Raw genomic sequence first — 12,166 nt, forward strand, 5'->3', positions numbered from 1 at the left:
CAACCTAATGGACTAACAATACAAATTAGATAAGAGAAAGATTTCGGTTGGGGTGACCTCGGAGTACAAAAAACCTCCAAGTGACTCAACTCTAGGCCTACTAGCCTAAAGATACTTAAGTAGTCAACAATTGATCCAATCATGAAATTGATCAACGGACCAAGTTACCCTAGGGATAACAGCGCAATCCTATTTAAGAGTTCCTATCGACAATAGGGTTTACGACCTCGATGTTGGATCAGGACATCCAAATGGTGCAGCCGCTATTAATGGTTCGTTTGTTCAACGATTAAAGTCCTACGTGATCTGAGTTCAGACCGGAGTAATCCAGGTCGGTTTCTATCTATTAACAACTTCTCCTAGTACGAAAGGACCAGAGAAGTAAGGTCAACTATTCAATAGCACCTTTAACATAACATATGAAACTATCTAAATATACAAAATATGTGTTACCACCACCCAAGACAAGGGTTATTAGGTCTTATGAAGGAGCCCTATAACGATGGAGGGAACCCACTTCTCAGCCTCGTTTGTTCAACGATTAAAGTCCTACGTGATCTGAGTTCAGACCGGAGTAATCCAGGTCGGTTTCTATCTATTAACAGCTTCTCCTAGTACGAAAGGACCAGAGAAGTGGGGCCAACTATTCAATAGCACCCCAAACCTAACATATGAAACTATCTAAATATACAAAATATGTGTTACCACCACCCAAGACAAGGGTTATTAGGTCTTATGAAGGAGCCCTATAACGATGGAGGGAACCCACTTCTCAGCCCTCTTATAAAGGAGCCCTATAATGATGGAGGGAACCCACTTCTCAGCCCTCTTATAAAGGAGCCCTATAATGATGGAGGGAACCCACTTCTCAGCCCTCTTATGAAGGAGCCCTATAACGATGGAAGGAATCCCCTTTGTAGCTCCCTTATGAAGGAGCCCTTTCCAGATATCGTACCTGCAGGGATGCCCGACTTTCTTCATTAGCTCTTTCCTGTGCCACTTCTTTTTTCAGTAGATCTGACACATTAGTTAAATAGGTCAGCTTTCTGGGAGGGACTTTCAATGTTTGACACTGTTGTAGTAATCTTTAGAACAGAAGGAAACACAATTATGATTATTTTATTTATTTTTGAGTATCACCATTACTTTCGTTTTGAAAGTTTTCATTTTTTCCTGCTACCATCCTTGTAAGGGCTACAATTACTCTTATTAATCATGGCTAATTATGGTACGAGTTCTTCCCCAAACTGCTCTGACTCATCACCACTTAACTTTTCTTTTTTTGGTCTTTTTGAGACAGGGTCTCCCTGTAGCCCCAGCTGGCCTGGTACTTGGAACTCACTATGCAGAACCAGGCTAGCCTTGAATTCAGAGATCCGCCTGCCTCTGCCTCTGGAGTGTTGGGATTAACGGCGTGCCCCACCGCACCTGCACTACTTAACTTTTCAAATGATTAATATTTGTCTCAAATCACAAAGCCCAGAGGCTGCTTACTAGAATATTATCTAGTTTACTATGTTAGTATTTCTATTTTAAAATCGAGAGGTCCTTCCACTATTAAATACAGTTTTTATACTATGGCAGCACATAGTCAGTGTAGACTGTTGGGTAAGAGAGAATACTAGTGTAGGAGTCTCAACTATGACTCCTAACCCCAAATCTCAGTTTTAAAGCATTCAACCAAAAAAAGGTTAATCTAAATGTTTTCAAATAGAATGAATTTTTTAGTTTAAGGCATATTAAAGTGCTTTATTGTATAATTGACATGAATTATACTAAATAACCTAACTTAGAAATCTCTAAAATTTGGGTTGGTCACTAGTAGAAACGGATCTATTTTGCCTTTACTTCCAACAGAGTGTAAAATAACTTTCTCACATGTGACTGAGTTTTATGAAGAAATCAAGAATAAGAAAATTTCAACTGCATCTTCTGACAGCAAAATCTGTAGGTTCTAAAAACTTCTACTGTAAATTGAACACTCCAAAAAAGCTAAAATCTGAACAGCTCTAAAATCAGAACATTTTCAGGAGATAAAAACAACACCACAAGTGGAAAATTTACCATCATACAACTTTGACTCATGCAAAAAATCATTAATGTTGTCTAAGGGTGGACGAGATGGCTTAGCGGGTAAAGGCCTTTACCATGCAAGCCTGATGACCCAAGGTCAATCCCTGGAACTCACAGTTGGAGGAGAGAACCAACCCCAGAAAGTTGCCTTCGAACCTCCACATGCATGCTATAGCACATGCATGCCCCCGCCAAATAAAAATAAAGCTTAAAAAATACTGTATAAAATTAATTCAAGCTAAATGTATAAGATAAATAAATTTTGTGTTTAGATTTGGGTTTCACCTTTTGGATTTTATTTTCAAATTTCTTCAAATATAAAAGTAAGCCCAGATCTGAAGCATTTCTGGTTCCAAATATTTTGAGCTATGGATATCTGTACTTAAGATGTGAAAGTATTTGAGTAAAAGTGGAACTCAAGATTATCTTTCTGGGCTCATGTTCATAATTTTCTTTATAAAGGTTGGTAGTATAAACTCTACAAATAATTTTCATTAAACTGCTATAACAAACTTCAGTGAGCCACAAAATCATCACTTGACTACCGTAACAGGCACATCTGCCTATAAAATTTCCTGACATAACTTTTAGCTTTTATTAATGTAAAGACTGTAATTCTTCTGTTTACTAAATCAGTTATGTGGAAAGCTCCAGTGGAAAGCTCAATTTACTGTTCCTAATGCTCTAAATAGTGGTGAGATTTCTAAGAATTTCAAAAACTCTTATTAAACTATATAAAAGTATATTTTGAACATATGTTACTATATCAATAACATGTAATCACCATTTACTACACTGCTTCTAAAGGCAGTTTTTAAAAAACTCTGCAAAGGCTAACAGTTCTGTCTACCACCATTCTGTCTGCTGATGGGGGTAGGCCCACGACTCTGTTCCTATCAACCATGCAATAAAGTCAGTCCAAGGAACATTATGTCAGCAAGGCCAATCAGAGACCATCCCCAGAATTTCTAACTGAAGGTAAGGACTAAAGGATTTCATTTCGTCTTTCTTTATAAGGATGTCAGGGAGCTTCTCTGTCTGTAGTTTTATCTACTGTGAATGAAAAGAAGCACTTAGGAAACTCAGGCAGGATGAGCAAGAACTTGAGGTCAGCCTGGACTACATCCTGAGGCTATGCCTCAAAAACAAAACAAAGAAACTAAAAGAATAAAGGCAATATGCCAAGAAAAGAAGATGTTAGACTAATGAACGCAAATGAGTTCCTGGGGTAAATATCAATATGGGAGATACTAGGCTAAACAAAATTAAATAATTCATTCTAATGTATTAGAATAAATTGGGTACTACTGTACCTAACATAATTTACCAGTTCGCTTTCATTTATACAGTATCCTTAAGAACAAGTTTTTCAAATATGTTTGAAAAATGCTGCTAAAGAAAAAAATGTACTTAACATTCCAATTAGAATTTGATGACCCTTGATGCATACTCTGATATATTAGAAGTACAATCGCCTTGTGTATGACCATTTTGCTAACTAAAGAATTATGACTTGCATGTGTGGAAGCCTGAGGTCACCCATAGGAATTGTTCCTCGGGTATCAGCTACATCGGTTTTGGGGACAGGAGGCTCACTATTAGGCCAGGCTGGCTGGCCGATGAATTCCCAGGATCCTCCTGTCTCTGGGTCCTCAGCCCTGGGATTATAAGCCTGGCTTTTTTCCATAGGTTCTGGGAATTGAACTCAGGTTCTTATGCTTATGCAGCAAGCACTTTACCAACTGAGTATCTCCACATCCCTTAATTCTACACTCTGCATGTAAGAGGAAAACACAGAGTCTGTCTACACATTTACGCATTGATCTATGTGTAGATCAAGAAACTAGAAAAGGGATCCTGAGCACAGAAGAGATCTTGTGGTGGGTGGGGGGGGCACGTATTAGAATACATGTGATAAGAAAGCAAAGTGGGAGCAGGGAAGTGAGCAAGTCAGAGGGTTAGCAGGGTGACAAGACAACAAATGGCAACAAAACATAATGACACAAACGTATGAAGAAGCCATAATGAAGTCCACCACTGTGATATGCAGACCTAAAATATCAGTAGTTAAAAAGCTATGAAAGTAAGAATAGGGAGGAAAAAGGTAAGCGCTGCATAAGTTCCATGTGCTGAAGAGGCTGCCCACATGTTGAATATTATCTTTCCTGATAACCCAGGTAATCACTCTGACGGCCACCACTATGAAATATTATCTGTCAGACACCAAAGCTATTTGTCCTATATTAAAACAGACTACAGTTATATTAGATTATTTTTTATCTTCTTGATAGCTTTACTGTTTTTTAATAGGCTATAATGCTTATAGTTTATGAACAAACTTTTAGAAATTCTTTAATGTGCCCACCTCTCAACAAACTCCCACCTGATGCCATTTTCTATTTTGCTATTATGAGTTGGGAATCATACTTGAAGGAAAAGTAAACAGAATTGTGTTCAAGGACTCCTCACAAGAGAAGTGCTCGGTCACAAACATTTCAGGCAAACCTGAAACTAAAAAGTAAAGCATTCTTTTATGGTAAGAAAATGGTGTGGAGATGCTAGAGAAAAGTAATCCCTGAAAATTACGGATGATGGTGTGGATTTTAGGAGCATTTGAAAAGCAACCTCTGTTAGTGATTTGCCACAGATGAAGAGCAACAATTGTCTGAAAAATCACACTTGTTGCTTGTGTAAGTAGTTATGTAATACAACGTGAGGCGAAGGAAAAGCACAGGAAACAACGGCAGGCTAAGCAGCAGCAATAGGAGCAGCAGACTAACAGAGAGCTGTTACTTTACATTGTTAGAAATAAAGTTTAAGGGACTTAAAGTTGAAAAATATTTTTGAAATACTGACACAGAGCACAGAAAAGTGAAATATGCCAATAAAAGTTATATGGTGGTCACATTCTTTTGCATAAATCTTCTGAAAGGTAAGTTAATTAAGCATACAAATTGCAACAAATATAGATTTTTAAACTGCTCACTTTCTTAAGAAACAATAATAAAATGTGCAGTATACAAATATCTACTTCAGAACATGGGAACAAACATTTTAAAAATAAATATAATTTAATCATTTTCAATTGTATATTACCTTTTCTTCAAGTAGTTGAGATGGTATTGAATTTGTTCTTTTTCCTTAATGCTATTGCTTAAAATTGCTCTGGGTGAAAAAAGGGAGACTGAATAAATATTACTATAAAACACTCACTAGCCAGGCAGAGTAAGTCACCTTTCCTTTATAGGAAGTACATTTTAAAACATCATAACTTATCCTTAATTGACATTCATTCATATGAGATTTTTGTTTAGTATTGTATATCTATGTTTTTATTATTGTTCTGGTAACTATAGTGGGTTTCACTGACATTTTCATACATACATAATTTGATTTCCTCTATTACTCACAGAACAATGAAGCACTCTTGTCTTTTCGGTTGTGAGCCCGAGCCTTTAACAGCCACACCAGCTCTCCAGCCCATAAACAATGAAGTACTTTTGAACTATACGGTATTGTAATAATTCATACGCCTGATTCTTCTGAAGCAGTTCAGTTCTACCATGGCAGACTTTTGCTGCATTTTCTTTGTATCTCCTGTAGTATGGTAGCGTCTATAGTGTTTTTTGAACTCGAATTCTTCTAAAGAATCATATTGACAGAATTAAGCTTTTTAAATTAAAAATATTTTTATTTTATGTGTATGAGTGTATTGCCTGCATGTATGTAAGTGTACCCAAGTCATGCAATGCTGAGGAGGTCAGAAGGGGGCATTGTATCCTCTGGAACTAGAGTTAAGGGTGGTTATTACCCACAATGTAGAGCTGGGATTTGAACCTGGGTCCTCTGTAAGAGCAGCCAGTGCTCTTAACCACTGAGCCATCTCTCTAGCCCCCATAATTAAAAATTTTATTGACAACATTTCAGTCCACATAGACTGGTTTTTATCTTAATAATAGAGTCCTAAATTTCTACAATTAAGAAAAAAATTTTTTGATAAAGGCTAATGCCCATCACACATCACTGAACTTAAAAGAGTTATTACACTTTATATTTGACTTATCTGCAACTGGCACATGTGTGAATGCTTGGTCTCCAGTTGTTGGAGCTATTTTTGGGAGGTGGTGAAAATTTTAAGAAGTAGGGCTTGGCTGAAGGATGGACGGGTCTGGGGGTGGGGGGTACACTGTTACAGGGAACCATTGGCCCTGGTTCCTGGCTTGTGCTCTGCTTCCTGCAAGCCATGATGTAAACAGCCTTTGCCTCCCGGTCCCACTGCCATGGTGCTCTGCTTCACAATGAGTCAGAATCAACAGAGCCAAGGACTACAGACTGAACCTTCTGACACTGTGAGCCAAGATCAACCATTTTCCTTGTAAGTTGTTTATGTTAGGCAATCTGTCACCACTCCTAAAAAGTAATAATATAAATATGTAGGAACAGAGAAAAATGTCTGCAGTAAACACCTAAGAGGAGTCAAAAGAGTTGAAAAGGAAAATGTTTAAACTCACAGTATTACTGATTCCATCATATTTTGCAAATGCTCTCTAGTATTCTTTGGAAGAGGTTGCCAAGTTGTTCTCTTGCTGGATGCTATTTTTATCTGTTTTAGTTTAATATGCTTTGCTTGTTCTATTCCTGGTGATACAGGAGAGATTCCAATCAATTCAGAAGTTTGCATATTTTTACTTACAAGTGACTTAAATCTAAAGAATATTAGTGGCATTATGAGATTAAAATACTATACTATTTAACTCACATCAGTATTAATGATGAATCTGCTACCCATTGTGATAGTAAATACAAATGCTTTTAAATGAAGAAGCAAGCTATAATTCTTAAAATTTGCTTTTAAAAAATAGTTTGTAGGCCAGACGTGGTGGTGCATACCTTTAATCCTAGCACTTGGGAGGCAGAGGCAGGCGGATCTCTGTTCAAGGCCAGCCTGGTCAACATAGTGAGGTCCCGGACAGCTGGAGCTACAGGGAGACCCTGTCTCAAAAAGACCAAAAAAAAAAAGTTTGTATTCCTTAAGAGTTTCAATAAAAAAAATCTGGAAAGCTATCAGTATCAAATATTGGAACACCAAAGATTGATCAAACTACATATAGACATGGAGTGGCAATTGCAGGTACTTTTTTCTACTTACAAGGAATAAACAAACAGCACAGGAGTGGCTTTCATGACGACAAGCTTAGGAAAGAAGGGATATTAAATATTGCAGGTGTGCAGAGCATTGCAAAAGGAAAAAGCGCTACACTGCAGAAGTATAAACCAGAACCCAATCTAGGCTGAGGAGGGGTAAGGAATCTTCTCATAAAGAAATGATGAATAAGAAAAACAAAACTACTCGAAACTAATTACTTAGAAAAACTTAGACAGTGGTTCCAAATTAGTCTATCCAGTACCAGCAGGACAGAAAGCACAGGAGCCTTGAATCTTTGTATCACAGATGAGTAGTTCAGAGTGGGAGTAATTTTTTTCTTTTTGAGACAAGGTCTCCTTGTAGACACAGCTGGCCTGGAACTCACTATGTAGACCAGGCTGGCTCAAACTCTCAGAGATCCATCTGTCTCTGCCTCCCAAGTGGTAGGATTAAGGTGTGCACCACCATGCCCAGCTAAGGGAACAATTTTTTTCTAGTTCCTATCAACGTGGCGTATAAATACATAGGGTGGCACACAGTATTTGCTAGAAGTGTCAAATAATATTTGGTCAATCAAATCATAACCAAAGATGTGACTGGCTGTTTATGAGCACCTTTTGCTTTAGCTGAACTCATAAACCAGATGATGAACATAGGGAGCTTGTGAAGACACATCAAACAAGAGAGAACAGCAATACCTTCAGAGGATGGGAGCTTTGGAAAACGCTTGTTTCTTTTAGCAGTGTTTCGAACCTAGAGACACACACACACAGAATTAAAGAGCCAATAAAAAAAGTTTTTGCAACACAGTATTCATGTATATTTAAGAGTATTCATATATAATGCTATTTCTACAGATCTGGTATATAAGCAGAGAATATACTAAGGTATATGATATCAATTATGGTTTGTAGTAAAACTTATTTTTGGTTTGTTTTCTGAAACAGGACCTCCCTATAGCCTTGGTTAGCCTGTAATTCTTTATGTAGACCAGGCAGGCCTGGATCTCACAGAGCTCTGCCTGCCTCTATCTCCTAAGTGCTGGGACTGAAGGTATGTGCCACCTCACCCTGCCCTTAGAACATATAACTTCATAACTTCAGGGGTGAGGATGTAACACTGATCTTTACCTAGTCTTCCATTAAGAGAATAGATAATTCTAATGAAAGAGACCTAAAATGACAGATCTGTTATTTTTATTACCTCATTCTCTGCTAACTCCACTTCCTCATCAATTCTTCTTTTTGAAATTCTTTTAACCTTTTGAGTCTTTTTCTTGGAAGCATTTGCTTTACCAGACATTTTGATCTGATAGTACAATCATATAATGTATAAAAATCTGCAAAGGTGAAAAGAACAGAGAAAAATGATAAAGACTTGTACGTTTTATTGAAAAAGACTACATATAATTGTTCCAAATTCTCTTTTCAAATTTGGGAAAATTATTTTATGTTTTCAATACATTTAAACACTTTTATTTTTATTTTGAAACAGAGTCTCCCTGTAGCCCCTGCTGGCCTCAAACTTGCCATGTAGACCCAGCTGGCCTCAATCTCAGAGATCCCCTGCCTCTGCATCCCAAGTGCTGGGATTAAAGGTGTGTGCCAACAGGCCCAGCCCTTAAACATTTTAAAAATATTTTTTAATTTATTTTTTATTTTCTTTACGTATATGAATGTTATGCCTGCATGTATGTAAGTGCACCTGTGTTGTACAGTGCCTGCGGCAGACAGAAGAGGGCATTGGATCCTGTGTGGCTAGCTGCTATGTAGTTGCTGGGATTTGAATCCAGGTCTTCTGCAAGAGCAGCCAATGCTTTTAACCGCTGAGCCATCTCTCCAACCCTACTTAAACATATTTTAAAACAAATAACTTTGGGGGTGGGGATGTAGATCAGTTGGCAGAATGCTTATGTAGACTGTAGGAAACCCCGGGTTCAATCCCCAGCACTGCATAAACCTTAGTGGTACATGCCTTAATCCTAGTACTCATAAGGTGGAAGCAGGAAGATCATAAATTCAAGGCTATCTTCAGTCACAGAGTTTAAGGTCAGCCTGAGACATGATTTGTGAGACTCTGTCTCAAAACCAAGAAACTTTGGTGCTTTATACAAGGATACTAAATTTAATTTCATGCCTCCAAACAGCTTCCACTGGGGGTTGGAGAGATGGCTTAGTGGGTAAGAGCACTTGCAAAAGAAGAGCTTCTTTGATGAGTGGTGACTGGCATACTTGTCTATAAATATAAGGATCCACATTTAGCATATGGTGTCACATCTAGGGATGTGACAGCCTTAGGGTTTTCTTAAGATTTATGACCTCTCCAGTCATGTGTATTTGGCTATGTTCAGTGTCACATGAGTAGAATCTCTACACCTACGGTTCCCTGAACATAGTGGAACAAGGGGTAGAGAGAATACTAATGCATCGCTCAACTCTTATCAACAAAATTCCCCAACAGAGGGTGATGAACACAAAAGGCCACAAATGGCCCAAGTGTAGAAATTAAGAGTCTGCAGAGTGTGGGTCCCTGTTAAACTTCACCCACCCAGGGTTCAGGGACCATTGTGGAAGAGAGGGCAGAAAGATTTTAAGAACCAGGGGAGGAGGTACATGACCATATGGTAACAGTCTTACAGGCTCCTGGACTCATATGAATAGACAGCAATGGTGTCAGCATGCACAAGACCCATACAAACAGACAAAAACCCAGCGTACAACTGGGGAAATGGGCATCAGGGCCCAATCTTAGTGGAAGAAGAATATTGGCAGGTGATTACTGCAGGGTGATGGAGAGTTGATTGTTAAGGGAGTGACTCCATATAGGCTGACTAGACCCCAGTGTGTGTGTGTGGAGGGGATATGTATCTAATTTAACTCAATAGGCTGTAACATATAGGACAGAATGCATGAAATTTCGTGGTAGTGGTGGTGGGGCTATCAGGGAGTGTGGATGGGGGAGGGGGTATAAAGATGACTAAGATGTTTTGTGTGAAATGCAAATCAATAAAAATTTACATTAAAAGGTGGGATCAGTAGCCGGGCGAGGCACCCCCTTTTTTGTTTTCCTTACCTGTTTGCTGAAACGTGAAGACCAAGTTATCTCAGTTTAGACTTCCATCTAAATACACGTAAGCAAGGACTTGTCTGGAACTCGGTTGAAACTCATTTGCAAGGCTGCCCTTTGCTTCAGGACTGGCTACAAAGAGAGATTCAGAAATGAGGATGGGGAGGGTCTCGGGAAATAGGGAGGAATAGTGAATGACTTCACTGCTCCGTTGTCCTACAGGAAGACCCTGTCTCAAAAAGACAGACACACACACACACTCACCTCACTTTCCTTAAAGACAAGCGAAGGCGTTTATCTGAAAGTCGAGAGGCTCAAAACTCACCCTCCCGGACCCACCAGCACTTGAAGCGCTTTCTCGACTCACCACTGAGCGTTTCAGAAGCGTCGCTCCCTCTTTTCGCGCCCAAGGGTTTGAAAACCCGGGAAACGAGGAAGTAGCTTTGAAGAAGGCGGAAGCGCTCGTAGCGGGAGGCGGGCCCGCAGCCATTTGATACGTCATCAATAACGCGCCCGGCCTAGAGACGTTGGATTGGCTGGACGAAGCGAGGTGTCGGCTACGCCCCCCGATGGGATTGGCTGAGCTCCGGGGGCGCGGCGCTTCCATCTGCGGGAGTTGGTGACCCTCGGGGCTCCGGGGCTACGCGGGGGCTGCCCGGCTCCGCCCTCCGAGCGGCTGTAAGTAGGCCCGAGCGCTGTGCTGCGCGCCGGGCTGCAGGGAGCCCCTTTGGGCTCATCCCGTCTCCTGCCTTCGCGCCTCCGCCTCATCTCCCTTCAAGCTTTGGCAGGACCTCTCTCTCCTCTGCTTTCTTCCGAGGTCCCCACTGACTTGTCACTCTGGTAGGTCCTCGGGAGTTCCGGGGTTCCAGGGAAGTGCTTCCTGACAGCCAGGCGGGCATGTTGCCGTCTTCCCTGCGGGGCCGAGGTCACCTCTAGTAAGATACGGGAGTGGTCGCGAGTAAGAGAAGCAGAAGGAAACGCAGGTTTAAGTTGACGGAAAAGTGTGCTTTCGGGGAGACGGCCCAGCTGTTAAGAGCACTGGCTGTCCTCGCCGAAGACCCGGGTTCGGTTCCCAGCATCCACAGGGGAGCTCGGTCTTCTGTAACTCCAGTTCCCGGCAATCAGACGCCCTCTTCTGTCCTCCGTGGGCATTGCACAACCCGGGTGCACGTAGGTACAAGCAGCAAGTAACACTCATACAGATAAATAAAAGTAATGAAAAAGTGTAGTGTGCATTTCTACCTTATGAGTTTTGTTGTTCAGGAGCCTGAGGCCCCGAACATAACATACACCTGTGAACTTTTAAGCTACTTGCTGGTTATCTTCCAACATACTTTAGTGTTTAATGATTCATTTAAATCAATATTGTTCTCCATGATCTGGGTTGCCCCTCCTTTCCGAATTGGACAGGGGAGGTGACTAGCTTGTCTTGAAGTATTAATATGGAAGGACATGTAAACGGTTCAACTTTTATTTATTTTTCTGAATTATTTTTTCTTGGGATTATTTTTTGGAGTGTTGAGAATGGCCTTTATTATTTCATGTCAACAGAATCTTATCAGTAACAAATACACCTTACATGTCGCTGCTTTGAATGCTTGAAGCCTCTTTGATGGGTCTTCAAAGGAAATTTAGAATTCTCTCATCAACAGTACTGTTAGCTTAAAAAGCAGTTTTTAGCCTTCAGGAATTTGGCCTTTGATTTTTCCGAAGTCCTTTATATAGGGCTCTTTTCTACCGTTTATCCAGTTTGAAGGAAAGGTTTGTTAGAATTTTGTTAGAAATGGTGTAGCCAGGAAATGACTTATCCATTCTTTTGAAGAGCATGAACTACCAGCTGGCTGGGAAGAAGGGTGGAGCCAAGCTGCTCAGGCTTTTTAG

General features: G+C 40.1%; 2 protein-coding genes across 7 annotated transcripts in view; one reads left to right on the top strand and one right to left on the bottom strand.

The window, feature by feature from the left end:
• Positions 1 to 10,744, bottom strand: part of Cenpq (centromere protein Q) — a 24,202-nt gene extending 13,458 nt beyond the window's left edge. The window contains exons 1-7 of one of the 5 annotated variants that reach the window (XM_029559739.1): positions 10,550 to 10,744; positions 10,292 to 10,413; positions 8,423 to 8,558; positions 7,918 to 7,972; positions 6,585 to 6,711; positions 5,170 to 5,238; positions 956 to 1,085 (exon numbers count right to left, since the gene is read on the bottom strand). In XM_029559739.1, coding sequence (XP_029415599.1) covers positions 956 to 1,085; positions 5,170 to 5,238; positions 6,585 to 6,711; positions 7,918 to 7,972; positions 8,423 to 8,521 — 480 coding nt within the window. In that variant the 5' untranslated portion in view covers positions 8,522 to 8,558; positions 10,292 to 10,413; positions 10,550 to 10,744. Of the gene's footprint in view, positions 1 to 955; positions 1,086 to 5,169; positions 5,239 to 6,584; positions 6,712 to 7,917; positions 7,973 to 8,422; positions 8,559 to 10,291; positions 10,418 to 10,549 lie in introns of all 5 variants that reach the window. The other 4 variants (XM_017796121.2, XM_029559741.1, XM_029559740.1 and 1 more) reach the window with 4 other exon arrangements.
• Positions 10,745 to 10,870: 126 nt separating this feature from the next.
• Positions 10,871 to 12,166, top strand: part of Mmut (methylmalonyl-CoA mutase) — a 37,350-nt gene continuing 36,054 nt past the window's right edge. The window contains exon 1 of one of the 2 annotated variants that reach the window (XM_029559735.1): positions 10,871 to 10,963. The gene's annotated coding sequence lies outside the window, so the exon portion shown is untranslated. Of the gene's footprint in view, positions 11,126 to 12,166 lie in introns of both variants that reach the window. The other variant, XM_008825227.3, reaches the window with a different exon arrangement.

Source organism: Nannospalax galili, unplaced genomic scaffold (genome assembly GCF_000622305.1).
Source record: "Nannospalax galili isolate Female #2095 unplaced genomic scaffold, S.galili_v1.0 scaffold329, whole genome shotgun sequence".
NCBI lineage: Eukaryota > Metazoa > Chordata > Mammalia > Rodentia > Spalacidae > Nannospalax > Nannospalax galili.